Genomic DNA, 26,875 nt, shown 5'->3' on the forward strand with positions numbered 1-26,875 from the left:
TTCCATAACATGAATTTATCTATAGTTTCGAAAATATATGATATTAGAGTTAGACGACAGCTCTAAACAAATAGTTATGCCAAAACCGAGTCGGATATTACTGATGACACGCTGACACCAAAGTTATATTTAATGTTGCTCAATAGTTAACATTTTCCGTAAATACGAAGAACATGTAAATCAGGGACGAGGACGTAGAAAACAAATTTTCAAAGGGGGGTTCTCAAATTTTTAATTGCCAAATTACACCGTAACAGCTATCGGGTACGGGCAGGGGCGCAGCCAGGATTTTCAAAAGGGGGATTTTAAAATCGGAATTGTGAATTTCCATGCAACGGCTTCTGAAATGGTCGCCGCGATTGCGCGATCGTTAAAATAGTCATATAATATATAATGACTTTTTCTGTCGCGTAATATTCAATCCATGAAAACTACGAAAATTTAAAATGTTTTTCTATTTTAATTTTATTGTGTTCAACCGTAAGTAACTAGCGGTTTAGACGACTTACGACAACATTACTAATCTAAAATCCCACTGCACACAATGATGTGAGGTCAACTTATAGCAACTACCCCCCCCCCCCCAAATGTACCCATTTCATGTTTAAATCATCAAAACAAAGTTAATTTTTCCCAAAATTCGAACAAAGACTTTCGTAGGAATCAAATTACACCATTTTTAAGAACATAACATGTTCCACCCAGTCATTATCAAATTAAAATTTATATTCTCAAGACCTTTGGCACTGATTGAAATAATTATATCTAAGTTCCCATCCGTACGATGTACATATTTACTCTTATTGAGATAATAGGAGTTTCTGTTTATAACGTGAATCACGAGCTCACGTTTACAGCATTTAATTAGATTTATGATCGACGTATAAATACGACTCGATATCTTTCAATGAAAAGCTAGTGTGGATAAATGTTTTAAGATTTGTATTCTGTGTGTCGTGGAAATCTGAGAATAAAATCAAACAGAGTTTTCTAAAGTCTTCATTAACGTGGGCATTGAAGCTGAAGGGTGAACGGGCGATTGGCAGTTCTGAGACGGTCTACGATATAGCAATATACGGTGACATCACATCCATTTACCAATTATTATAAATTATATATGTTATAAACTGACCGAATATGTTTAGTTTTGATATAGATTTTTGCGCTCTTGCGAATTCGTTATCGTCGTTAGAAAAATCCCAAGATCTGCTATAAAATCCCAGAAAGTAAAATTTAATCAGGAACAATAAAATACATATCGAGTATATTTATCAAAAATACATCTTCTCCGCCTTGAAGTCCCCAAGAAACGGCTTCTGAACAGGTCGTCGCGATTACGCCACTCGTTAAAAGAGCCGGCTTTTTCAACGAATATGTAAAGACTTTTCTGTTGCATAAAATATTCAATCCATGGCCGATATGGCCATATTTAAAATGGGCTGCTTCATTAATTGGGTCGTGATCAATTTAATCTGCAATTTCGATAATATTAAATAAAGCATCACTAGAGATAGAAACTGCATCTAATCGAAGTTGTCGAGCCTTAACCTTTGTGTCGCAATGGACTTCATGATACGGGAAGCCGTAACCGACCAGCAGTTACGTGACCACCCTACGGCGGCGACGAGTCCAGTAAACCCTATCGCACATATTTATCTGCCACGGGATTCGAACTTGCGAACCCACAAAGGGTACCCTGATCAGAGGAGCGGTGCCAAGCGTATTCCTAACGCTTTCAGGTCAGGTATGGGATTAGTTAGCCAGGTATTTGTTTTCGGAAGCATGGACTTGATATTAGTATTAGTTGGTACTTTCAAATTGATTGAATATTTCGAATCAAAATGATGCGTTGAAAAATGTAAACTAGTTCGTAGGTGCCAACTTGCAAAACCAGTCTTATAAGTACAAGAGAGCTATGCTCAAATATATGGACACGTCACAGCAGATACCCCAGTCTACGCCTATTTTGACACCAAGCGAAGCAGTACTGCAGTAGTTTACCTTACCTTATCTTTATCATTGCTGGTACCGGTAACCTCAAAAAACTTCCGAGTTTCGAGTAGCGAGAATTTTCGGAATCGGTCGTCACGCTTGGCGGATTAAAATCCGTGTTCCCACGATTGAAAAGTGATACAGCGAATATTTGAATGAAATATTGGATCCCATAGGGTTCATAGAAAATTTAGGACTAAAAAAAAGTAATAACCTTATGGCAAAAAAATCAATCTTAAAAAAATGAAAATTTCAAAGCAATTGGTCCAGTATTCGAAGAGAAAAGCGATTTTATCATGACGAAGGAGAAAATACCAAAAACAACAACATAATATTGAAACGATCGTTATGTACACTGACGTGTCCAATAAGAGATTATTCCAATTATAAAATTCTCAGGGTATGTATGAAAAGAATTTATCTGAGAGAGAGGAAGCGAATTCAATATTTTTGTCAACCACAATACAAATAAATATTAAAATGATAAATTACACAGCATTTATTCAGGTATCGACTGGGAGGTCATCAAAGGCAGCTACCACCCATCCCAGCCGTATGATTTTTGAGAACGAAATAAAAAATAACCGTCGACTACCGTGTTTCCCCGAAAATAAGACCTACCCTGAAAATGAGACCTAGCCGGAATTTTAAGAATGATTTTAATATAAGCCCTCCACTTAAAATAAGACCTAGTACAGTGGTTCTCAACCTTTTATGGCTCGTGGCCCCCTTCCGTTGGCTTTTCGCACTCGTGGCCCCCCTGTTCCCCATTTTAAAAAACTAGACGCGTTGGATGGTATTATGTATTTACGACCTTTTATGAAATGCAAAAACAAACCACAGTCAAGAAAGTCAAAGCTTTTCAGTAAACAATCAATGGGAATCTTGTGCTTGGGACTGTCTGACTAGGTTCCTTATATTAGGCACCGTCTGTGATATAGCCAGACGAATGTCACTGTCAACATCAAGACGGTTTCTAAATTTTGTTTTCATGGTAGCAAGATCAGTGCAAATATGTTTGAAATACTTTTTACATGCAATAGTGGTACTTGGCATAGTCAATGTTGCTTTCTTGTCGAATTTAATTCACTTGGCAGCCAAGCACCGATATCATTTATATAAACAGCTTTTATCTTGGGATAATTTTTGTCACGGTGGTTTTGGAGTTTAGATGGACGTAATGATTTATTGCTCATTACATACGAGAAATGCAGGACTTGCGCACATTTTGTGTCATTTACTTTGGTAAAGCCAAAGCCAACGTAACTGTCGTTCCATTTTCGTATTTTGGGCATTAGAAATATAGGATTCTGAGTCTAAAATACGATACCGACAGTTATCTCTCACCATGGACCTTTCCCCGAGCATCGACTTCCTTGTTTACTTCGTGACATTGGCCAATCGGCAAAATGCAAAAAGTGACGTAACAATGCTCCCTTTTCGCATCCGCTCAGACACTTTTCTCACTCAGACAGGAATTAAAAATTCCTGTAGAAATAGCTGTGATAGACTGGGCTAAAATTCTTTACCGGTACTTTTAAAAAACAGATTGTTGTATGCGATGAATCATAAACCTTTGTTGAACCTATGTTTGAAACCTATACCGATTTTACAGGCGCCAACTCGCGAAACCACTCTTAAAATAAGCCCCGAAAATTTTGCAATGATGAAGTACAGGAAGAATTTTTCGTGGGTCAAAGGTCGGGGAAAGGTCCATAGTGAAACCAGTCTGCAGGTTAGACTGCTTACCAACGAACTATTTTGATTGATAGATTCCTAATTCCATTATGATCAAACAATTCACGCACAAGAAAGTGAATACACCCTGTGACCTGAAATTACCTATTCAGATAATGAAACTGAGGCAACGGGAATTTACTTTTAAAGGGAAAGTATGCAAACGAAGTCGCTTTTTAATCAATTATTAAACTCGTGTCGTGGCCCCCCTTGAGCTGCTCCGTGGCCCCTTTGGGGGGCCACCGGCCCCCGGTTGAGAACCACTGAGTCCTTGTAGATAACGCAAATTTTTTTTGACCTATATATCAAGAAATCTCTCCAGCACGTTTTAAATGATCAGTCTAAAACGTATGGGAGAGGAAAACGTGTTATTTAAGTAAATTGATATCGATTTGTATATTTTTTATATTTAAAAATCTCGTGATTCTCTACTTTGTAATTCTGTTTTTGATGAATGAAAATAAAAGACATCCCCTGAAAAGAAAAAAAAAAGAAAATTGAATAAGACACTGTCTTATTTTCGGGGAAACACGGTGGTTAACTACCAAATATATTTAAACGAAGAATAACATCAATGCAAATAATATTGTGAAGAGGTACAAAAATAAGTGGATATTGAAAAAATTGTTCAACGAAAGTTGAAAAAAAAAAACTTTCTTTTTGGGGTCAAAAGTCAGAAAAATATCCGGGGTCAAAATTCGAGAAATTTTCTTCGTGTTTCGCTGCTAGCTCCACAGTGGTGTTGGGCTGTTTTATAATTTTGTAGAGATCTTCTCACCTATATAATTCCGACTCATTTTGGCCTACAGACTTAGGAAGCTTTTTTTTGCAATGGCCTCTGATTTTGTATTCCAGGATGCATTGTCCTCTTTCAAGGTAAGTCAGTCTTATTGTCAGCTTGTTGACTATGATCATGCGGTCATTTATAAACAAATTGCAGAATTTTATTAGTCATTTCACACACGCTCACATGCACCCACCAGCCACACACACAACCACTGAGAAGTTATTTAAGTATGAATAAAACGAGATAAATTTAGGGTATTCGGTATACTATACAGTAAACAAAAATAAATAAATAAATACTAGAAAAGAAAAAAATTTTCTGCCACACCATATTGATATTTTTGTAATGGTTGCCATTGCCAAATTGATCGATCTTCTAATCGTTAATTAAGATATAAAAGGAAGATTCTATTGAAAACATATTGCCAAGCTGATTATAGTTGGAGTCAAATGCCAAGTTGCCCAACCAAAGTTGCCAGAATTGGGTGCATGAAGAGGTGGGCGAGACCATTTCATTCCCCAAATTAGAGCCTATTACAGTATTATTGCCAAATTATAGTCCAGATTGTAATAAGTAATTAAAGTTACCGGTAACAGTAAAATTACAATAATTAAGTAAAGTAGGATGTGGAAATAAATTGGTTACAAAGGGTGTAAGTGAGGTTTTTCATTCTTGGGTATTGATTTCAGACAAGGATATAGGAATAAGGTTGTTATTTCACAGGATATCGGAGTCTTTTTTTGATTTTTCCCTATGTGTTTTACTTCATTTAATCACTTTGAAGTAACCTGAAAAACAAAAAATAAAACCGTGAGTAGATGTTTCAATGATTGGGTGAAGGGGAACGCTCTGAACTATTTATTACAGGCAAAAAATAATTGTTTAATTAAATGGGATGTCATCAAACATTCCAGGGTTTTTAGCAAAAAATAGCACTTTTGGTCGTGTGCCCGCCGACGCGTGTCAGGTTTAAGTAGCCTACCTGTAAGATTATGATTGAGGCAAGCATGGCGCGATCTGACGCGTCTTCCATCATGATAGATGCTCTCGTTTCAGAGTGTTCAAATTGAGTGTTTGTTTTATTGAACCAAATGTCAGGACATCTTGGAATTGGAGAATCTTTCCTTATTGTAAAATTATGCAGTACCATTGCTCTCAACAACAGGTATGGCCTATCAACTCACCACATAAAACTAACCTGATCGAATTTTGAAAAATTTGTTATGGTGTTACTTATTATTTGCGAAGTTCTTTTTTTGAGACGTCTTATACCTTATTAATTCTGTAATTTTGAAACTACTCATTTTTAAGTAAACTCATTGGAAATTGCAGCATAAAGATGTTTTGAATGTTTCAGTTTTGTTAATATTTTTCTATTCAACTTCTCAATATTATGCTGATATGAAACTGTTACTGAACGGCTGTGAACGCTTTATATTTGTTTATGCAGAATGAAATTTTCGAAGATTTATCAAGTGGAAAGATTGATTCTATTGTTTCAATAAAAAGTGTTTTTCAAACTATCTCTGGCACTGAAGCAGATAAACGATTGGCAGCAGATCAAGCATTTCGTATTACAGTATCCAATCTCATTCAGGAGACAATAAAAGAAATTCATGGGGATAAAGAAATGGCAAATGATGCATTGAAAGTTATTTCACTCACTGTTGTTGCTGCTAAACAAGGTTCTATTCTGTATAACACAAATTTTTTATATGATGTTTCAATACATCTTTTGCTTTGTACAATACTCTGCTCAAGGAACCCCTGCTTGGTAAGGTGATACTACAGAAAGGCACAGTTTTCCGATTCCATAAATATCGCCCACATTTAGAGACATCGGGTATAACAGTGAGTGCCCCGCCTTCACGAGGCAGTCTGGGCCTCCATATCGACTCAAAACAGTAAACTGGCGTTCCGCAATAAACTGAAAGGAAGCGTATCTAAAAACATCATAATTGGATTCCTCTGAAAAAAATAATCTAATTTACAAACGGAAAAAAATTTACTGTACCATTCAAGAGTTTTTAGCAAAAAAACACAATTTTGGTCATGTGACAAACGTGTCTAATTGGTTAAAATTATTACCAAGACAAGCTTGGCGCGATTTAACGCATCTGCTGTCATGCCAGTCGCCCACGTTTCAGCGACGAATAGAGTGTTTAATGTCAGGACATCTTGGAATCGTAAAACTGTGCTCTACTGTACTATAGTTTGGAAGGATCGGAATCTTTCCTGTTTGCTATTTCTTACCCAATTCATTACTTTGGGCGAGTTGGTCTGCATAGGATTTGATTTGAGATTTAACCTGCTATGCCATCATAGTTAAGTCTAACACTTTAACCATTAGGCCACCTCATTCATTACAATTTTTTACTACAACACTATTTGAATTCAAGTTAGTCTGGCGTGTGGCACTGACTTTCGGTGGTTTGAATTAGATAACCCTGTCTATCCAAGTTTCATTCAATATTCAATAATGTCAGTTAAGTTATTTTCATTTCTCTTTTTTTGAGGAATTAGCAATCCAAATTACAATCCGAAATCAGCTTTTCTACAACTTATCAAGAGGACTGCATTTAAGTTTTTTTAAACAAACCTATTATAAAATTGATTCTGTTTTAGGTATGTGTTCGGCAAGTCTACCATTCAGCCTTCTAGGAGATTTGTTAGATTGCCTTACTCTTGACACATGTGACCCAGTGTTTTGCTTTATTGAAGAGAGAGTAGCAACATGGAAATCTTCACAGTTTTATACTGCAGGTCAATATTGAATAATAGCTGATTGTTTTCTTATTGATTCGTGTATATTTCAAGTGATTTGCTATTACTAAAATAAAACAACAGCAACTTTTTTCAGCACCAATAAATTCTAATTTATTGTTTTCATAAATATGATGTCACTATCCTTTTCAGTCAGTGCCTTTTTCAAACAATAAATCCATGCACAGTTATCTATGGTAAAGTTCAGAATATGTTTAGTGTTTGAAATAATTCATTCAGAATTTTTATAACAATTCATTTTTACCATCTCTTCCATTGAAAATTCAGTTTGCACATATGAATTAAATTTTGTAACTAGTAGGTTTTGGTAGTAAACAAACGTATTATTTGTCTTGTACTATTGTTGACCTTCCCCCTATTCAATATGAAATTGAATATTTATCCTGAGTTTTATTTTCAGGAAAAAATTTTCTTCTAAGAATGTGCAACGATTTACTTCGCAGATTATCTCAAGCTCAGAACACCGTGTTTTGTGGTAGAATTCAATTGTTTCTTGCTAGATTATTTCCACTGTCAGAAAAGTCTGCTTTAAATTTGGTGAGTTGAAAAATTACTGTTCAGCAATAACTAAATATATTATATTGAAACTATAATTGCAGACAGCTATCGGAATAATAGGCGCTCCAGAAGTGTGTGTATCAATATGGAGGCTTTACATCAAGTTGTGTAAGGGACTGAAACCTTTGGGCAGGGGGTATATTCACTTGGCTAATACGGACAGTACCGAACTCGTAATAGAACTAAAATGAGGATAATCTGAATAAAATTATGACCTAATCCTAACCTGGTACACACACTACGGGAGTACCGAATAATATACCTATTTATTACATGGTATATAACATGCTAGGGTTTAACAGCTAGGTCATTTTTTTTGTGATATGCTAATCAGTTTACACTGACTCAAATTTATCCATATTTATATATTTTTCCTTGATGCATCTAAATATTTCAAGTTTTCATTATGAATATATTTGGCGCTCCAGAAGTGTGTGTACCAATGTGGAGGTAACTAATTTTCGCCTACTATACATCAAGTTGTTTAAAGGGACAGAAGCCTATGGGCAGGGGGTATATTCACTTGGCTAACACAGACAGTACCCGAACTCGTAATAGAACTAAAATAGGGAAAATCTGAATAAAATTATGGCCAAACCCTGACCTGGTGGTCTGGTACTCACACTACGGTAGTACCATCATATATTTATCTTTTTTATCAACCATATATTGTTTTGCACAAGTAATTTTCATTCAAATTTTTTTTATCAGTTTAGTCAATTCAACAGTGACAATGTGACAATATATAATGCAAATGCAGCCGAATCAATTCTAAAGATAAAGTCAGAGGAAAGCAGTGATGAAGTATCTGATGAAAAACCTGTCGTGGTTGATGTGAAGGTGATCTATCTAGTATCTACATTATTGTGCTATTATTACCTGACATTATAACAGAGAATCAGAGTTGTTTAGTCTGAACAGGGTATTTTACCTTGGGTAATGCTTGTCAGTTCAACATTAGCCGATTTTCCCGAAATCTAAACTTTTTGATGTCAATACTAGTTCACTTACCATTACTGTAATACAAATCAGTACATTGCAAAAAAACATCAAAATATGACATGGGAAAATATATATAGGATATATGAGATCGTTTTCATGCACCTAAAAGAGCATATCACACCTGAATGTCTGACATAGCTAAATGTGGTTATCTCTTTCCCAATATTAGTTTTAACAAGTACCATATGGGGGTCGACACGTTCGAAATTCCCAGCACAAAGTTTGTGAATGTCTGTTCTAGATGCATGGACATCGATGGCCTGACGGAGTATGTTGTGCCACATAATCCCTCCGATGGTCATCTTTAATGGTGTTAGAATAGTGGTTTTCAACCTTTTCGGTGGAATAGAACCTCAGTTAGACATTTCATAGGAAGGAACCCCGAGATACCGCGGAACCCAGCCAGTCGATGCTGCATTAGTTTCTTCTCTGGGCTAGCTAACATGTTTCTTGAAAAAGTATCCCAGAATTGTAAATATTTCTATGACGAAATCAGTTTTTGAATTCCTGTACAGTATACATTTTATCTAGTGTGATCTTGATCCTCATTCTGATATTTTCCAGCCACAGAAAGATGAAATATGGTTGGATGGGAATTTAGAAGGAATGGAAGTTGATCAGCCAGAATCTTCTGTTGCTCTGTCTGTTTCTGAGGATATCAAGCAAGAAGAAGTCAAACATGATAAAGGATTGTAAGCAACTAAATTGTTGAAAAGTAACATTGTTTTGCAAACTTTAAACAGTTAAATTATTGTCAGAATATACAGATGAGGCTCATTTTCATCAATTGTGACAATGACCACTCGGCTGTTCCTTTGACAATGATGATTTTATTCGGTTCGAATTTTGCGACATCCACTATCCAATGAGATCTTTGTTATACGAATTAGTCCATATATACATTTGGGTCTTTTTCGCTAATGTTTGCTTTCACTACTCAACTTTCAGTTGATAACTTGCCTCCATGCTTCTAGTAAATTTATCATTTGTAAATAGATACGCCTTTTTATTCTGTATTTTCTTTCAATATTCCCTTATTAACACCATATTTTCTGTTTAGGATTGTGGATTATGAACTATACTCAAGTATTTGGAGTTTGCAAGATTTCTTTCGAAGTCCTACACAATGCTATATACAAGATTCATGGGATAAATTTATAAAGGTATAGTAGTATGAAACTTTTGGCGTTTATTTTTTTGTTAAATCGAAATTTAAATATTAAATATGACTTTGCAAATGTCTTTATGCAAATTTCTGCACCAATTACTATTTTCAAATTTTCATTTATTTGCACTACTAGTGATGTTTATTTATTTACAGAATGCGGAATCAGTGTTTCGTGTTTTCAACAGTTTCAAGTTGGATAAGCACAATTTTACAGAACGTCAGATGGACAAGTGAGCAGAGAAACTATATTTGATTACTTTGCATTGAATATATATATACATACAGAGTGATCAGACCAATTGTAGACAAATGTTTATTAAAATATCTACAATATGAATGTATGAGAGAAAAAATTATTTTGCAGAAAATAGCAGTATAAAGATAAATAATAGAATTCATTTTTTTTATCTATCCTCCTTTTGCCTTCACTACACGCCTCGTCCGGTTTGGAACTTGACTGCCTGAAGCATGTATGGTTTCTTCTGAAATTTTGTCCCAACAAGTCCTCAATCTATGCCTTAGAGCAGTTGTTCTCAACTGATCACCCTGTATTATGAAGTTCTTTAAAAGGTGCTCCCGAAGTATGCGTACCAAAATGTCGCACATCCTGAACCCTAACCTGGTACACAACCTGGGTTAAGGTTGTGCGCCATCTTGGTGCGCATACTTCAGGAGGTCCCTTCAAAATTTGCTTTAACATTTGCCATTTTCAGCAATTTTGAAAACGTATTAGTTTACTTTGTGGGGTTTTTTTCATCAGAGTTGATCGTGGTGAAATATAGTATTATACTTCAAGAATGAAGACTATAATAACAGAATTTCTTCATAATTATTGTCATTGTCTATTTTCCGCAAAAGTCAATTTCACTCTGAACAAGGCTCTGTGCAAGCCGTCATCAATACAGGAACCATTTTCAAAAATACCAGGATTTCCGGTCCCATCTATGCCAAACCAATTTGTTACACCCATTGGTTAGGTGGCGGTAACATACAGCACCAAAATAGATGTACTTTATACATTTATATTTAGACAATATCATTTTGTTTATTCTAGTGAACGCATGTCTTTCGATCTAGAAATGAGAAATTAATGCATCTTTTACAATAAAACTTTTTCTAAATTATTCAAGATACCGTAATATTGGTGATATAGGAATTGATGAGAATTTATAGAAGATTTTTATGATTTTATTTTTCCGCAGGGCATATTTTGCTAAATTCCTCACTTCTGAAAAGCTCACAAATCTCCAATTAAACGATGGAATGTTTCGTCGACAACTACTTTGCCAATTTCTCATTTTATTTCAATATCTAACTGGAACAGTCAAGTTTAAAAGGTTTGTTGTGATTTTATTTACTGTCAGATTTTTGTTACGTTTTCTGAGTTTTTTTTAAAGTGAGATATGATTATTACAGTGCTAATGCAGTATTGAATGAAAAACAGAATGAATGGATCAAGAAAACAAAAGAAAAAATTTATTCACTATTGGAAGAAACTCCACCAGATGGAAAACACTTTGCTTCATATATAAAGGTAATAATTGGCATTTTAGATTACCTGGTGATTTCAGGATTGAACCGAATATTTTTTTTGAATCGAATCCCCAATACTTAGGAGATATGTAATTATACGTGACTTTTTATTGTAATAGGTCCTCTCAACACATGAATTACTGAAAACATAGAATCTATTTTATTGTAATAGGTCCTCTCAACACATGAATTACTGAAAACATAGAATCTATCATTCAAGACAGTTCGCTTAGTGTTCACACACAATAATGAACATGTTTTATCAATAACTCACTAGTAAGAAGAGAGTCATATGCCAGAATTGCCTATTGAAAATATTACTTCATTAAAACAAGAATTGGGAATTTACCGCGACCTTAAGCGGATAGAAAAAAAAATAATTAAAAAAACCTAATTCCTGATTCGATTTGAAATACCCATCCCTAATAATGATATAATATGATATGCTGTTTGTGGCTTTGTTTTGAGGCATTCAATATATAAAACAAAAGAGCAATGCTCAAATATATGGTCAAGGAGTTAAAATGACTATTGTGGCAATGGCAACTAAATTACAACCAAATTATAAAAAAAAATCGGAGAGATTTCGCATAATTGCTGCCATTGCAACAGAAACGGCAAAATTTTGCTTAGAATTTATGGCCTGTAAGACTCGAATCAAAAATATTTAAAGTAGCAGCTTTCTAGGGACTTAATCATTCTTCAAAGATGGTACAGAAAATTTCAAATTAATGAATTGATTTGTTAGTTGTAGAGAAATATGTTTTTCTCACAACAACAACAATAATAAACCCAACAAGAACCAAAATAACAACAACAAATTATCCAAACCAAAATAACTAAATGATTCACAGGTTCCCATCAGTTTGTATTGTGTTATTTGTGCACATTGAAACTCCATGCATGTATGCAGAATGCAGGGTCACAGCCAGGATTTTTTTAATGGATGGAGGGAAGGGTTACGGTGAAATTAAAACAGCGTGCAAAAAGGTCAATTCACAACGCTGTGAGGCATTAAAAAAACCAGAAATTGTGCGCCATTCACAACGACGCCTCGTTTGGTGAATATTTTGCATATCCTATTTAAAACATCTTCTAATCGTCGACCTGACCACGCCCCTGCATGGTTGCTGTTTAAAGCTTAAATACTGTCTAAATAGTAAAAATGGAATAAAAAAAAAATCTTGCAGCATTTACTATCAAGAGAAGAATTTTGGATTCAATGGAAAAATGAAGGTTGCACGTCTTTTATCAAAAATAAAAAAGAAATAAAAGAAACTGAAATCAAACAGTCTCAATCTCCTCCTGCGAAAAGAAGGAAGACTGGAGATTCTAATACAACACAGAAACCGAAGCGAAGCACAATTGCTGAGGATTTTATTGCTGGAAAACCACTTGGAATGGGAAGGTAATCAGTTTTTTGTTTTGGTTAACTGCCAGATATTATTCAAGGCATAGTGGCTGGTATAATATATCAAATTATATCAGTGTAAAAAATGAATTCCCAAGAAAAATTTCACACAAAAGCTCCAAAAGCTACTACTAATGTGATGTGAGTTGTCTAAAACCAATCTATAAGAAACCACTGAAGGTGCACGGTGTTGGGAGACATAGGTTACCAGACACAATTATTCGACAAAAACAATTACCAAAGTTAATTTTAAAAGAGTCTTTGGAAGTTTCAAGTGCCTGTGACCCATATTCATTTATTTTTTATTTCACTACTGTTTATGAAATCTATTGCGATCCGAGAGGGCAATCACTTTATTTGACTTGTGGGGAGTTCAATGAGACTCAATCAAGATGATCAGATGACTGCAATCAATTCTACTTTCTACTTGCATATTATAGTAAAGCTTTTCTTTTTTAGTCCTGAATTAACTCGTTTGTGGGAATTATGTCCTGACAACTTGACTGCTTGTAAATCGGAGAAAAGAAGTTTTTTGCCGACATTGGAAGGTTTCTTTGCAGATGGTATTGAACTCATGGATCCTAAGAACATGGTGGAAGAAGAATACATGTCAGTGAAGTATACTGTTTTGAGCGTTATCATCCATATAAAGTTAACTTATTTCAAAGCATGGCCATTTAATTAACTGGATGTAATAGTTAACATTAGAAGGCTGAAGTACCGATATAGGTCTTCAGTACAAATTACATTGCAAATTTAAATTTTTCATTTTCATCTTATTCATCCTTCGACTTATTCAACAATTTAAACTTTTTATTCTTGCCTCTATTAATTCAAAGGATTTTAATATTTGCCATATGTGCAATACACACCATATTGAAGCATTATTAGTACAATGTTCAATACACTTTTAAATATATTTTGCCTTACAACTATTTGTATGATTGAAGGCATGTTCTATGTGTTGCACTGCACTGCAAGGCACCATCTATAAAAAAAAATTTTAATCAATTATCTCCATTTTGTTCAAATTAAATTCGAAAATGTATATTGCGAAGTTCAATATAAAATACCATTTTACTGTTTGCTGGTGAAGTTTCAGACCAGTAGATTACTCAAATTAATATTATATATAGCTCTCTGGTTCAAACTCTGTGCCCACCACCCAGGGTGAAATCAATTGGGTAAGGCACAGAAAATTTCTATTTCCTCCAAATGTAGTAGCTCTTCCCTTAGTCAGTGGTTGTATACAGAATGAAGGTTGAAAAACAAATCAGACCAGTTAAAATATTAAAAGTTGTAGCATAAATCTAGCCATCATTTTTATCTTACTTTACCTCTTTTCACAGGCCGTATAATGATCCAAATTTTCAATGGAGGGCATTGAGACTTCTTTCACAAAGAAGTCCATTATTTTTTGCGAGTCAACCTGCAACAATGCAGTTTAAAGTTGTGCCTCAATATTTAAAAGGAATTATGAAGAAATTATCTGAAGAGTTTCCGGTACGTAGTTCAAATATTACATTACTTAAATTCTAGCGCTTCGATGTGAAATCATGTCATCCCACAAACTAAATAGTTGTAGTCCTGGTCTGCAAAACAAGGGATAACTATTTAAAATAATGCAAGTTCAAGACTGTGAGGAATGCTAATTCTGGGTTACTTCAGTATGAACTCAATTTGACATGCGATGCATGGCCAAATATGTAAAAAAAATTTATAAAAGGAATTTCTCATACAGTTATTTTTTCCCAAGTTGGTTATCGTAGATTTTTCTATGTATTTAGAATTAAGGGTGACCTCCAACAAATTTTTTTTTTCATTTCAAATACATTCTATAGAATTTTTTTTATCAAATAGAACATATTTCAAAATGAGTAACAATAAGTTATAAACAAGTCAGTACAAGTTGTTCTGTTTATTCATTAAAGTTGATTTTAGAATGTAGAAAGTTTGAGTTTTCTTGAATTTTATTTTGATAGACATACTATTTTCTACAGTTATCAAAAGTTAAATAAACTTGCTTTTTGCTTGTTCATCAGATCTTAAAATTTAAAATGAAATTTTCCATAAATTCTCTCATAAATCAAGAATCTACCGAATAGTACATTTCTGATGAAGAAGTTTTATCTCATAAAATCCATAATTTTGGATATTTAAAAAAAAAACTTAATTTTCATCATTTTAGTAATAACAACTACCATTTTGTAGCAACAAGTTCCAGATCAACCCGAAATGATTCAAGAGAACGGTGAAGTAGATAAAAGTCTTGATGAAGAGGATGTGGATGAAGATCAAAACATCCAGGATGATGACAAGATGCAACAAGACAAAGAAGATGAGTTAGATGAAGATCAAGAGGAAGAAGATGATGACGATGAGGTTTTAGAAGATGAAGAATTTGATAATAATGATGATGATGCTTTGTTGGATGATAGTCAACAAGAGGATGCAGATTCTGAAGATGAAGGTTGGGTTTTCATATGAGATATGGTTTTCATGTGTAAAATGGGCAGAGAAAGGTTGAAAAGATAGCTTGATTATATGGTATACCTAGAACAGGTTCAACTTTAAATTAGAACTCGATAATTGAAACCAAATCCCATCATTCATAAGCAAATATTAAATCTTTATTGTATAATAGCAACAACTGGAAATTCGGTGAAGCTAGTGGTTAAAAATATGTGTTGCTAGCAGAAACTTACTGATCATATTTGTTATACATTTTGGTTAAATCATTATAAGTCTGTAATAAATCATTATTCATTGGCACTTAAAAGAGCTGGTCTTTTGTTGTTGCATTTGTTGTATTCATAACAAAATATACATTTTTAAAGTTTTTTTTTTTTATACATCATTCGAGTGCTCCAGAAGTATGTGCACCAAGATGTCACACAGACTGAATCCTAACCGGTACTCACATACTATGTTCAGGTTGTGCACCATTTTGGTGCGCATACTTCTGGTGGTCCATTATTTGTATCTTGTCTCTTTGGGTGAAATGAACTTAAATTTTCAATCACACTTGAATCAAGGTCTTCTTGAACCTACTGCACCTGGTGATACATTATCAAGTGACCAAGTCACGACTGTGGCTCAAAAAATTGGAAAAGATTGGGAAAAACTTGCTCCTTATCTCAAATTAGAACCGAAAGATGTTGCTGAAATCAAAGAAGATTCTGAAGATGTAATTTTGCAGGTGAAATCTTCTGACAAATGGCGTTTGTTGGTGCAGATTTAGTCTGAAAGATTGATCTCTATCTGTCTGATTTTGTGACAGGCAATCCATCTCAAATGTTCTTATTTTAACATCGAAATTGCAGCCTGGCAAGTGGCAGTGCTCCTAATTGTATTAAAAATACTTCATTGCACTTGGGCACTGTGGTAATTACACTATGAAAAAAATACAATAGAGCTATTTCTAATTTTGACCGTTTATCATTGGACATGGAGAGTACGGTATTTATGGATCATTTTGCTCAATATTGTTGTTGTATTCGATTCAATATTTCCAAGTTTTTAAAATATAAATTTTTCAAGTGGTTGGTATTTTGCTGACATTGTGGTGGCCATTAGTCATTTGATCATGTTGCCCTTATATTTTATCATAGTTATTTTATAGTTACATTAGCCATACGAACAGCTAATTTTTGTTTCCTCTTACTCCCCTCTCTACCTTGTGATTCAATTTTTACAACCCTTATTCTTATATTTCAGGCACGTCAGACTCTTGTGACATGGCAAGATAGAAACAGATCAGAAGCTAGAAAACCTGCATTATTACAAGCACTAGTGAAGGCAAATATGGAACATTTAGCGAAGGAGATATCTTGATGATAATAGACATCTGTTAACAATGTGCAGCATATGAAAAAACAGTATAAATTTGGCTATGTTTCACCATGGTGCTGAATATTCGTTGATTTATTTCTGATGTTACATCACCTTTAAAATCTTTACTGATGGAAATAAATGAACACGGAAGTCGATGCTCTCCATTAGTCCTGATGATCGAAGTTAAGCAGTGAAATTTCTAATGTGCATATTCACTCAATGTGCTACCGCACTGCCCTTTATATAATAAAAATGAATGAACATTTTTTCCTGAAATCTGCTTTTATTTGGTGTGACATAGTAGTTTGGAAAGAACGAGTTTTGCATAGATGCCCCGTTAAAAGGGCCATTTGAATGAGTCTAAAATTTCAATTGACTGAATCCATTATCAAGCAAACACTATAATAAATTTTGGCACTTGTGTTGATTGAATAAAGTAGGCTTTAAACACTCTTTTATGAGTGGCTATTATATCAGTAATATAGACATTGGTATACACTGTAATAATAGATAGCTCAAATAATGATTACCAGTAAGTACATTAATTAATTTGCCAGAAGAATTTACTACTAATTTTATGGACTACAAATCTCCAATGGTCCTTTCTTTACGTTTTTTGGTTCCAGGTTATAAAGTAAGTGAAATAAGGCAAGAAAAGTAATAATAATAAAAATCATATGGCTTGGTAACACAGCAGAAAAAACATTCAAAGTGAACTAATCAGTGACAATATGGCATGAGTTATAAATATAGAAAGAATCTGAAAGGCACACACAAGAAAAACAGCACTCAAACCTAAATATATCGTTACAAACACACATTGAGGTATATATAAATTCATGGCATTTAAAAAAATATTTTACTATTGGGGAAGTAGTTTGCGAAATTTAAATATTCAAAATATATGAAAATATTGATGAATATTTCGGTAAACTCATTTTTAAGTCTATATTAATCCAAATTGACCTAATTAGAATTTTAATTAGATCACGTATATGGTAATTTAAAAAAAGGAAAAAACAATTTATGAAAATTGAAGCACATTAAAGTTGTGGTGACTATACAACAGTGAAATTTAACTAGGTAATATTCTCAGATTGACTAGCTCATTTGCATCATTGGGAAATTATAATGTTAGAAATAAGAGGAAATGCTTCACCTCAATTACGAGTGTCGCTTAAAGGTTTGTATCGTTTTGAAATAACATAGCTTGCTCACAGTGTCATGGTATAACTATTTTGCACAATCTTTTCCTTCGTTAAAATATAACTCCACTCTCAATATGCATAGAATCAAGTTGATTCGATACAGACATCATATTGTCGTTCACAGAATAATTTTCATCCAATCCTGTTCTTTCATTCAAGATTATGTCTTGATCTAAGATGTTTGCATATTCCGATCTGAATTAAGAAAAAAATGTGAATGTATCGTATACATGAAATCACTTGACTAACACATTAGGTACTTGTGAATTTGAATATTCTTTCATAATGTAGCGGAAACGTGATATGTCTAAAATTGTATCATGTACATTTGATAGTGAGTACATGTCCCCGTTCCCTATGTTATGGGTGAAATCAATGCAACATTAATCTGTCTGGTAAATCAAATTTCACTAATTTTTATTTAACTTCCGAGTCCCCAGTTTGTCTTTATGTTATTTTAAATGTTTGAAAACGGCAACTCTGGTCTCCCCAGCACTTTATATTAAATGTACAGATATTACATAGAACTTTTTTCAGCGATACTAATGAAAAACGCTGATATTTTGTAAATATCAAAAATGTTAATACAATTTCCTTGAGTGCTACCTTGAAGATCATCTCGAAAGAAGAACATTCAAAATTAATGAAACTTTAGTGCAACGCCATATCTTGTATTTGTGCGGCTCGATAGTTTTTAGATACATTATGATGCCATAACCAATGACGTCTATATTCCATTAAATCATTGATAAATATAAACTTTAATATAAGTAAATCTGGTGCTAACTGGAATTCGAAAACATTGAGAAGTTCTGAATTGAAATGAAAAGATATGGTTCCGTGACAAGAGGATGTGCCTTTCAAAACATTTAGAAACAAATCAAAGAGCTGAATATGTCAGAAATATTGCTATATTTTTAACCGATATCAATACAAATACCGATATATCAATACATTTCTACTTTATATACGTTTCCTATTACGCAAGGTAATATGAAAAACTAAATAATAATCTTGTATATGGACATTAAAAACCTGAATGCAATGAAAGTATAGATTCGCAATAGCATTAAAAGTAAAATGACATACGGTTCAGGTGATGTCCTGTGAACAGATTCTCTAGATGTAGCAGATTGAGCTCTTATCATTCTTCTTTCATATTCAGCTTTTCTTGATCTATGTTCTTCATATGCCTAGAAATCAGGTCAGAAAAATATCTTTTGAATCAGGGGTGTGCAACCTGTGGCCCGCGGGTCAAATGCGGCCCTCAAGGGAAAATTAGGGGGCTCATGGGAAGTGCCAATTTTGAATGATGTGGGGCCCGTGAAACGAGTTATTAATTAAATTTGGTATGTGCGAGTATTTCCAATTCCTTCGCCTGCGAAGCCTATACCTATGTACAATTTATTATCTTTGCCTATGACTTCACAATGCCTTAACACCTAGCTTGTGCAAATAACGCATGTCACAAGATCAATAACCAAATTTTTTGTGCCTAAAAGGCCTATGTTAAATAAAGGTGAGGCCCGCGGTTTCACCCGGTTACTTCTATCTGGCCCTCTTGTAAAGGTTGCACACCCCATTTTTGAGCATTTATCACTCATGCTTTTTTGAGAAAATATCTATCTCATTGTTCAATTTCAAAAAAATTCATTCGAATATCCAGTCACATTTTAGAATAAATAATCACATTTTTAACCGAAATGTTGAGCGCTAGTGCGCTACAGCCCCATGCCTAAGCTTCAAAATTCCAATTTAATCTAAGCAACCATAACAATTAAATCCTGGAAAAAAACAACAAAATATACCTTATTTAATCGATCTTTCAATTGTCTCTGTCTACTTGGACTTGGGGTGTATCCTTCACTCTTCTTTTGCACATGAGCTTCAGGTTGAATTCCTTGACATTTTCTGATTGTTGGCCCTGGTAACTGGAAAAAGCAATCAAGACATTTATTTCATTATTTAGAAACTTAAAACTCTTACCCAATTGCAACATATTACTGAAGATTTGCTCATGGCAAGATGGGGGAAAATGCTCTCTAAGATAGCAATACTTAATTTAAGTGGCACTACTTCAAAAATCTATGAATCATAAAAAACAAATCATATGGAACCTGTCATTATAATACTGGTACTTTAATAACCCATGTATGTAAGAATGCGGAAGGAAATACCTGTTTCTGTAATAAGTGTTTTGGGGACAGTTTCAGTAATGGAAATACCAATAAAATTGAATGAAACTTATGGTTTGGTTGAGTAAATTAACAAGAACAACAACTCATATGAGACACATTTACAATCATCAGCATATTTCCGTTTTTTGTAATTGAGCGTAATTGTTTCTTACAAAAGCCATTACAAGAAATTCTAAACCAAATTGATAATTCAATACTACCTTTTATTATTGTGAGAATTGAACCAGAAAGTTACATTTACTATTTATACAAAATCTTTCTATCGAAGCATAAACAATGAATAAAAATTACTTTCAGGATTTTCTTGGGTCAAAAACTCTCAATACACTACATTGTATGCCCGTCACATTATTGCAATGATACTGCGTATAACAGTACTGAGCAGAGAGTCAAACATGCTTATACAATACATTTAATATCCTACAGTTGCAAAGTTTTGCTAAGGTTTTACAACAGGGTCTTCGATATTCCTGGACAATTCGTCAATTTGAAGACATTGTATGGACAAAATAACAATCCAGAGATTTATGAGTGCTTGATTTAAAAGTTTCACTAATTACATTTAAAATAATCTGTTTTAAAATTTTGATTCAGAATTCAATGTGAATAAATCAAAATCGCTGCTCAATAAACTGCTGTTATTTGCCAATTTACAACTATTCACATTAATGAGTTTGTGCAAGGATAAAATTTTAATGATGATAAATTACTGTTGTTATGTTCTACCATTTTACTAATGAAAATTATATATTAGAACGGAATTTCCTTCCATTTTTGATGGGCTTTACTTATGAAACTTGACATGGGATAGGATTTTCATATTCAACTAGAGAGAGAGAGAAAAGTTGATGAGGGAACCACGACGTCTTGGGTAGTTACCAACCAGTACAGAACCATAGACATGAACCACAAATTTATAGAATGATTTATAACCATAAAACATTTATAACTTCACAATACCTTGACAGGACAGAGTGGCTTTAATCGTCCCTTTAATAATTTCCCAGCTTTATTATTCTCTATATTAATGGGATCATTCATTAACTTCAATCCTCTCTTTACTCTTGATATTGTGAAAGCTGTGGTTAATCTCAATTCATAACCTGGCCGTACAATATCATCCTAGAACAGAAATAAATCTTTGATGAATGAGGAAATCTCTTAACATTCTTTTAAAAAATTATATCAGGCTAAATTTAAAACTCTTAAGAAAGAGAGAGAGAATTTATTTTTTATATTTATATATTCATATACCAAACTTGAGAATCTTAGATTTTTAGACCTAAACTTTAAATCATTCAAATTCAAATATTTATATATCAGTATAATTTATTTTGTATTCCATTTGTGACAATATATTCTTGTCACTTTAATAACCAATATTAATTCTCATAATTATAATTACTATTAATATAGCATAATTATAATAACCTAATGTACATCATAGGGGTCCACATTCAATTGTCACAAAAAAATAAACGATAAACAAGTACTCACAATCATTTCTTGTTTTTCCGGGTTCATAGTAATAAATGGAGATTGCTTGAATGGCATTTTAATAAAGACATTTGCTTTTCTATTTGATTCTATGTCCATTAGTTCATTATTTCTCCACCTCGATGAATTACTGCTCACAGCTCGACTGCTTGCTATTCTATTTTTTGCTGTCCATATAATAGACTTTGTTACATGTGGTACAGTTTTTCTAAGAATAAAGTAAATGAAAGTTTTCTTCTTAATATACAATTGAGTAGCTTGTAAAACAGCTTAAATATAAGAATAAGGAGAAACAAATAAAATGAATGGAACCTTGTAAAACAGCTTACACAAAAGAATAAAGAAGAATAAATAAAATGAATGGAATTATATGGAAATTTTCCATATAATTTTCAATTGGGTAGCTTGTAAAACAGCCCAAATATACAGTTTGATGACTCGAAAAATAGTTCTGATAAAGCGACACACGATACAAGCGAAAGCGGAACAAGATACTAAGTAATGGAAAAGATCAGAATTAATTCTGTATATTTACTATCCAGATAAGCGTAGGAGTCAATATACCTTAAAGCAGGGGTCGGCAACCTTTTGTAGCACGCGGGCCAAAATTAAAGGTTGCAAGTCATTGGCGGGCCGCACCTATTTTTAGAATGTTGAAAATCGAATGAATGACCGATGAATCACATTTTATCACACAGATCAGAAGTTAAATTTTAAACAGCGTGCGAAGACTGAACATTTGAATATTTTTCGCGCCAATAAACCATTTGCACTTAGCATCAACTTTTCTGCGTTTTGTTGTCATTTGTCTGAATTATATATAATCAAATTATAGGCTCATTAAACGAGTAATTGTGAATTATATACTTGTTACGTTATAATATAATTTAGTCTACACGTAAACTCTTCTGCGTAAAGAATACAATCGACAAAACAGCTATAATTTGTTACTATAATTCAGTGAAGCGTCGTAGGTTGCCGAGCCCTGACTTGAAGCCTTATATTACCGTAACTTAATAGCAGAGAAAATTTGCGAAATCTATCAATCAGAAGAAAGGTGTTTTAACCTATGGGCTATACTACACGTAGATTCCAAAGCATGTATTAAACTCATGAACAGCTCAAACAAAGATCACAACAACTCAATATAGTTGAATGGGAAATTGATTTTATTTTATTGAATCACAGTATTATTCAGTAACCTCTCCTGCATATACTCGAGCAACAACTGATAATTTTGTTATGTCAAACTTTATCATAAATCCATATGTTGGATTATTAGAGGTGAACTGAGTCCCAGATGACAAACAAATGAAGGGCATTTAAATCATGTTTTTTTGTTTTGGGTCCGAAATGAACAATAATAAGATTGCTTCACCACGCTAGTTTGACAAATTTCCAATCAGTGGTTTCAAAAAATGATATGATGCTAACTATTTACGTTGATAAAAATTACAAGACTTAGATGTTTACTGTAAATAAGAATTCCTTTGTTGAAACTTCAGAAAAATTATTTCAGTACACCGTTATTGACTGATTTCAAATGTGTACCAAACATGATCCTTGCATTGAAGATTTGCATCATATGTGAAAAACAATTGAAACAGGATAAAAACAAATATAAAAAGAAGTGACTACTTCATAATTATAGGCTATTATTTATGATACATTACAAAAGAGCAAACAAAAAATGTTGCTTTACTTACGCTCTGCCATTGTATAATTCATCAATGATTTCCTCATTTAGACCATATCCATATTCATTACTAGGAGCAGTTTGAGGATGTTCATCAGGTGGTAGTTCAGTTAGTATGACTCCAGGAGCAACCTGATTACAGAAAGATAAAATAATGTTTGTGGAAGTTGAATCTCAAAGTTGTGAGAAATGGAACAGTAGGATTTTTTTGTTTATAAAACATATTTATACTTTCTTCACTCTGAATAAGGCTGCGCATAAGCAGCCACTGCTAGGGGAGGAGCTACTATAGTAGTTTAAAGGGTTTTAGAAAAATTTGCTGTTAGAAATTTCGCCGCATAGAAAAAATCGCCGTATATGGAAATCGCCGTACGAAAAATTGCCATATTTGAAAAAGATTTATTATTTAAGAGCATACTCTAACCCTATAAACCTACCGGTAACTGTTTTAATCACAAAAACTTGTTTAACAGCAAAATGCTTTTGCGACCTTTCCTATGCGGCGAAATTCCGTGCAGCGAGATTTCCTACGACAAATTTTTTGGACACAGTACCATAATTTTTCTTGTTCAGCATTGCCTACTCATTTTATTAAACCCTGGTCGAGTTAGAGGACATGAATCTGTGATGCTAGAAAGGTTAAGTCTGACGCTTTCTCTCTTTCTTTTGAACGAATCAATAATAAATGAAAATAAATAAAGATGAAATTCCCTTTTACAAACTTTGAAATGGTTAATAAAATTGTTTAGAAATTGTCTATTCTAATAAATTTAGATAAAAAGTTGGTATGTGTCATGATTTTTTTCTTCAAAATATAGTCAAGATTGATATCCAGTATGTGTTATATGTGATGCGTGTGAGAGTACTCTGTGTGTATATATATGTGTGGATGAGTAAGTAACGACTTAATATTGCAGTATTAAAAGTGAACATTATTTGCTTGGCTAATTCATAGAAGGAAGCACTGATCTATTTACACATAGTAATTCAAGTAAATTGATGGAAGTGAAATATTTAAATCAATGTAGAAAAATTTGAACCTCATAATATCTTTCTCTCTGTCGTTTTTTTGTTCCACCACTCACTAATCTTCTTTGTTGAGGACTTTCGCCAGTTTGTAATCGTTGCATATGTCGAATAATGGCAATTTTTTGTCGATGTCTTTGCTCAGCTGCCGATGATTGTTGTCTACTTTGTTGTCGTGTATGGACGGACCGATCTCTTGGTATAGCTGTGCCTATAGTCAGAAATAGCTGATAAATTTTAAGAGCATAATATTCAGGATATTATTTAATAACCAATTTTATTGAATAGGTATATGAAATTGATAAACCAGTAATAATCTATAAAATTAAAAGAAGAAATAAACATATTTTGGATGACAATAATATCAAATTTTTACAAATATTTATCAATTGATTTTACGATCTACTTGGCGAGATACTTACCTAAAGGTTCCAGCGGAAGATTGACAAGAGGTACGGTAGAAGGGTGTTCAGGATTGGCCCATCTAATGGATGAATCTGTCATTGGTCTTTTTCCTTCAACAATTTTTATCAAGCCACTAGGTACTCTTTTATTTGGATCATAAAGATAATTGTCACGAAATACTTGACGATCATCACTGTTTGTTCCCTGTATTGATTCAATGGAGTAGGAATATATAGATGGAAAATATCATACTATAGTCTTTGTAATCAATACAAGTTAGGAATATGATGTTACTTTAACTAGGAACTGTAGAAACAATGATCAATTGTTAAGAAGATTTTATGACAATATTTCACTTTACATAATGAAATATTAATAACTCAAAACTTTTTTATTCATACTATATTTAATAATTCAACAACTGGCAGTACTATTGAATTTTTGCTAATATAATTATCCGTGTATCAAACTAAAAAACATATAAATTATCCTACAATATTTCAAAACAAGGCATTTTTGTCGTTAAATTTATGCTGCCAAACATTTTCAAAGTATTATTTCAATAAAACTAACCAAAGAACCTTCTTCACTCGGTGGAGGAGCAACCATTTTTAATCCAGCACTACTTCTATCTCCTGCTGAATGTCGATCAATTGATTGTGCTTCATTAAAAGTAACAATACCAGTTGATGGTTCAACTATATGAACCTGTTACACAATACAAAAGGTAATGTGAGAATAAGAAAAAGACAGAGAAAGAGAGAAGAAACAAGAATATTGAAATCAACATATTATTTGCAAAGGTATTACATGATAGCAAAAATACTTGAACAGTAAATTTAAAAGCTTAGTGATACTCATAATATGTAATACTGTTTCAGATTCAAAAGTTAATTCAAATACAAAACTCAATATTCGTTTCAAATATTGTTTGGTTTTAAAAATAAAGGTATCAAACCAGTATACCGACCTGCTCGATCTGCACGTCATGGAATGTTGGACTCAAGACTGGATCTTTCCATTTTACAGAGTGGTTACTAATTTGACTTTCTGTCCGCTTTATTGACATCTTTCTCTTTTTATTATTAGCTTCCATTTTATATAAATAATCTATAATGTTTAATTGAAGTAAATCATCAAAAAATAAGACTAGATCTTAATGGTTATAAAACATGATCAAAAAACTGATGAATAAAGAGCTGATAATAATTGGTTTAAATTAGTTCAAGTTAAAGTTAGTTCAATATCAAGTTGCACCCTTTTTATTCTGGTCAGAATAAAATACTCTGTTCCTCTAGGTATAAATAGGCTAAAAAAATGTCTATAGCGGATAAAAATTGCCAAAAAACAAAACTGCAATCAATAATATTCAGAAATGAAAACATCACAAACATGATTTCTAATTAACGCATATTTAATAAAAACTGTAAAACATGGTAACAATGTACTCCTCATACAGTCATATTATATAAACATCTGAACATTGCTGGCTGTCTACTGTTGAGTCATGTGTGCATCTGCATTTTGACCAAATACATGCGTTATTGTTTATCATGATTATATCTGGGGCTTGCGCGCTGGACATAAAGCAAAATTGAATTAGCTGCGTATTGATTTGGGAATACACTCTGCGCCGCTTCACCATGGAAACAGTTTACAGATGAGTGTATTCATGCGTGCAGATGAACAACAATGGAGTCTTCCTTGGTCGGATTTATAGGTGATTCAAATTCGTCTGTTTACTTTTTGTTTGGTCTAATTTCTGGATTACAATTTAAATTTTCTGAAATAAATTGTGTTCAGCTTAATTTTCACCGAGATTACAATCTTATATTGTTTCTATAAACGTTATGGTCGTATCATATCGACCTTACAACGGGTCATAATTGTAGGGTTAAGACAACAAAATTCACAGTCAAATCTATAACGCTAATATTAACAGCCAATCACAATTTAAAGCACGTTAGAACTGTTCAATTCAAGTGAAGTTAATATGTGCAGAAGATTTATTACCCAGAGACCTGACATCTCTATGATGT

The 26,875-nt window shown here is 33.2% G+C and overlaps 2 protein-coding genes across 3 annotated transcripts; one reads left to right on the plus strand and one right to left on the minus strand.

Moving 5' to 3' along the window:
* The first annotated feature begins 4,341 nt into the window (after window positions 1–4,341).
* On the plus strand, window positions 4,342–17,136 carry LOC120342842 (THO complex subunit 1-like). Of its 2 annotated transcripts, none has more exons than XM_039411826.2 (16): window positions 4,342–4,605; window positions 5,967–6,201; window positions 7,142–7,279; window positions 7,701–7,837; window positions 8,570–8,698; window positions 9,425–9,552; window positions 9,921–10,023; window positions 10,182–10,258; window positions 11,231–11,365; window positions 11,445–11,562; window positions 12,752–12,969; window positions 13,432–13,581; window positions 14,322–14,475; window positions 15,184–15,442; window positions 16,008–16,171; window positions 16,690–17,136. In XM_039411826.2, exons 1-16 carry the CDS (start codon window positions 4,561–4,563, stop codon window positions 16,804–16,806), a joined length of 2,307 nt encoding a protein of 768 aa, XP_039267760.2. In that variant the 5' UTR covers window positions 4,342–4,560; the 3' UTR covers window positions 16,807–17,136. The 2 variants fall into 2 exon arrangements, with proteins under 2 accessions (XP_039267760.2, XP_039267762.2); XM_039411828.2 differs by lacking the exon at window positions 4,342–4,605 and adding an exon at window positions 5,441–5,681.
* LOC120342843 (uncharacterized) lies at window positions 17,094–25,952 on the minus strand. Its single transcript, XM_039411829.2, has 10 exons — window positions 25,807–25,952; window positions 25,410–25,544; window positions 24,854–25,040; window positions 24,446–24,642; window positions 23,416–23,537; window positions 21,710–21,917; window positions 21,173–21,334; window positions 19,823–19,945; window positions 19,104–19,207; window positions 17,094–18,209 (listed from the first exon to the last, which is right to left on the minus strand). Exons 1-10 carry the CDS (start codon window positions 25,930–25,932, stop codon window positions 18,065–18,067), a joined length of 1,509 nt encoding a protein of 502 aa, XP_039267763.2. The 5' UTR covers window positions 25,933–25,952; the 3' UTR covers window positions 17,094–18,064.
* Between the last annotated feature and the right edge of the window lie 923 nt (window positions 25,953–26,875).

Source organism: Styela clava, chromosome 3, assembly GCF_964204865.1.
Source record: "Styela clava chromosome 3, kaStyClav1.hap1.2, whole genome shotgun sequence".
Taxonomy (NCBI): Eukaryota; Metazoa; Chordata; class Ascidiacea; order Stolidobranchia; family Styelidae; genus Styela; species Styela clava.

Excerpts from the sequence above, each read along its gene's own strand:
- LOC120342842 (XM_039411826.2), top strand. The coding sequence starts at position 4,561 with ATGGCCTCTGATTTTGTATTCCAGGATGCATTGTCCTCTTTCAAG. Across the intron at positions 7,838-8,569 it reads AAAAGTCTGCTTTAAATTTG|TTTAGTCAATTCAACAGTGA; the intron begins GTGAGTTGAAAA and ends TTTTTTTATCAG. Across the intron at positions 15,443-16,007 it reads TGCAGATTCTGAAGATGAAG|GTCTTCTTGAACCTACTGCA; the intron begins GTTGGGTTTTCA and ends ACTTGAATCAAG.
- LOC120342843 (XM_039411829.2), bottom strand. The coding sequence starts at position 25,932 with ATGGAAGCTAATAATAAAAAGAGAAAGATGTCAATAAAGCGGACAGAA. Across the intron at positions 23,538-24,445 it reads AGAGAGAAAGATATTATGAG|GTTGCTCCTGGAGTCATACT; the intron begins GTTCAAATTTTT and ends TTCTGTAATCAG. Across the intron at positions 19,946-21,172 it reads AGCCACTCTGTCCTGTCAAG|TTACCAGGGCCAACAATCAG; the intron begins GTATTGTGAAGT and ends TGCTTTTTCCAG.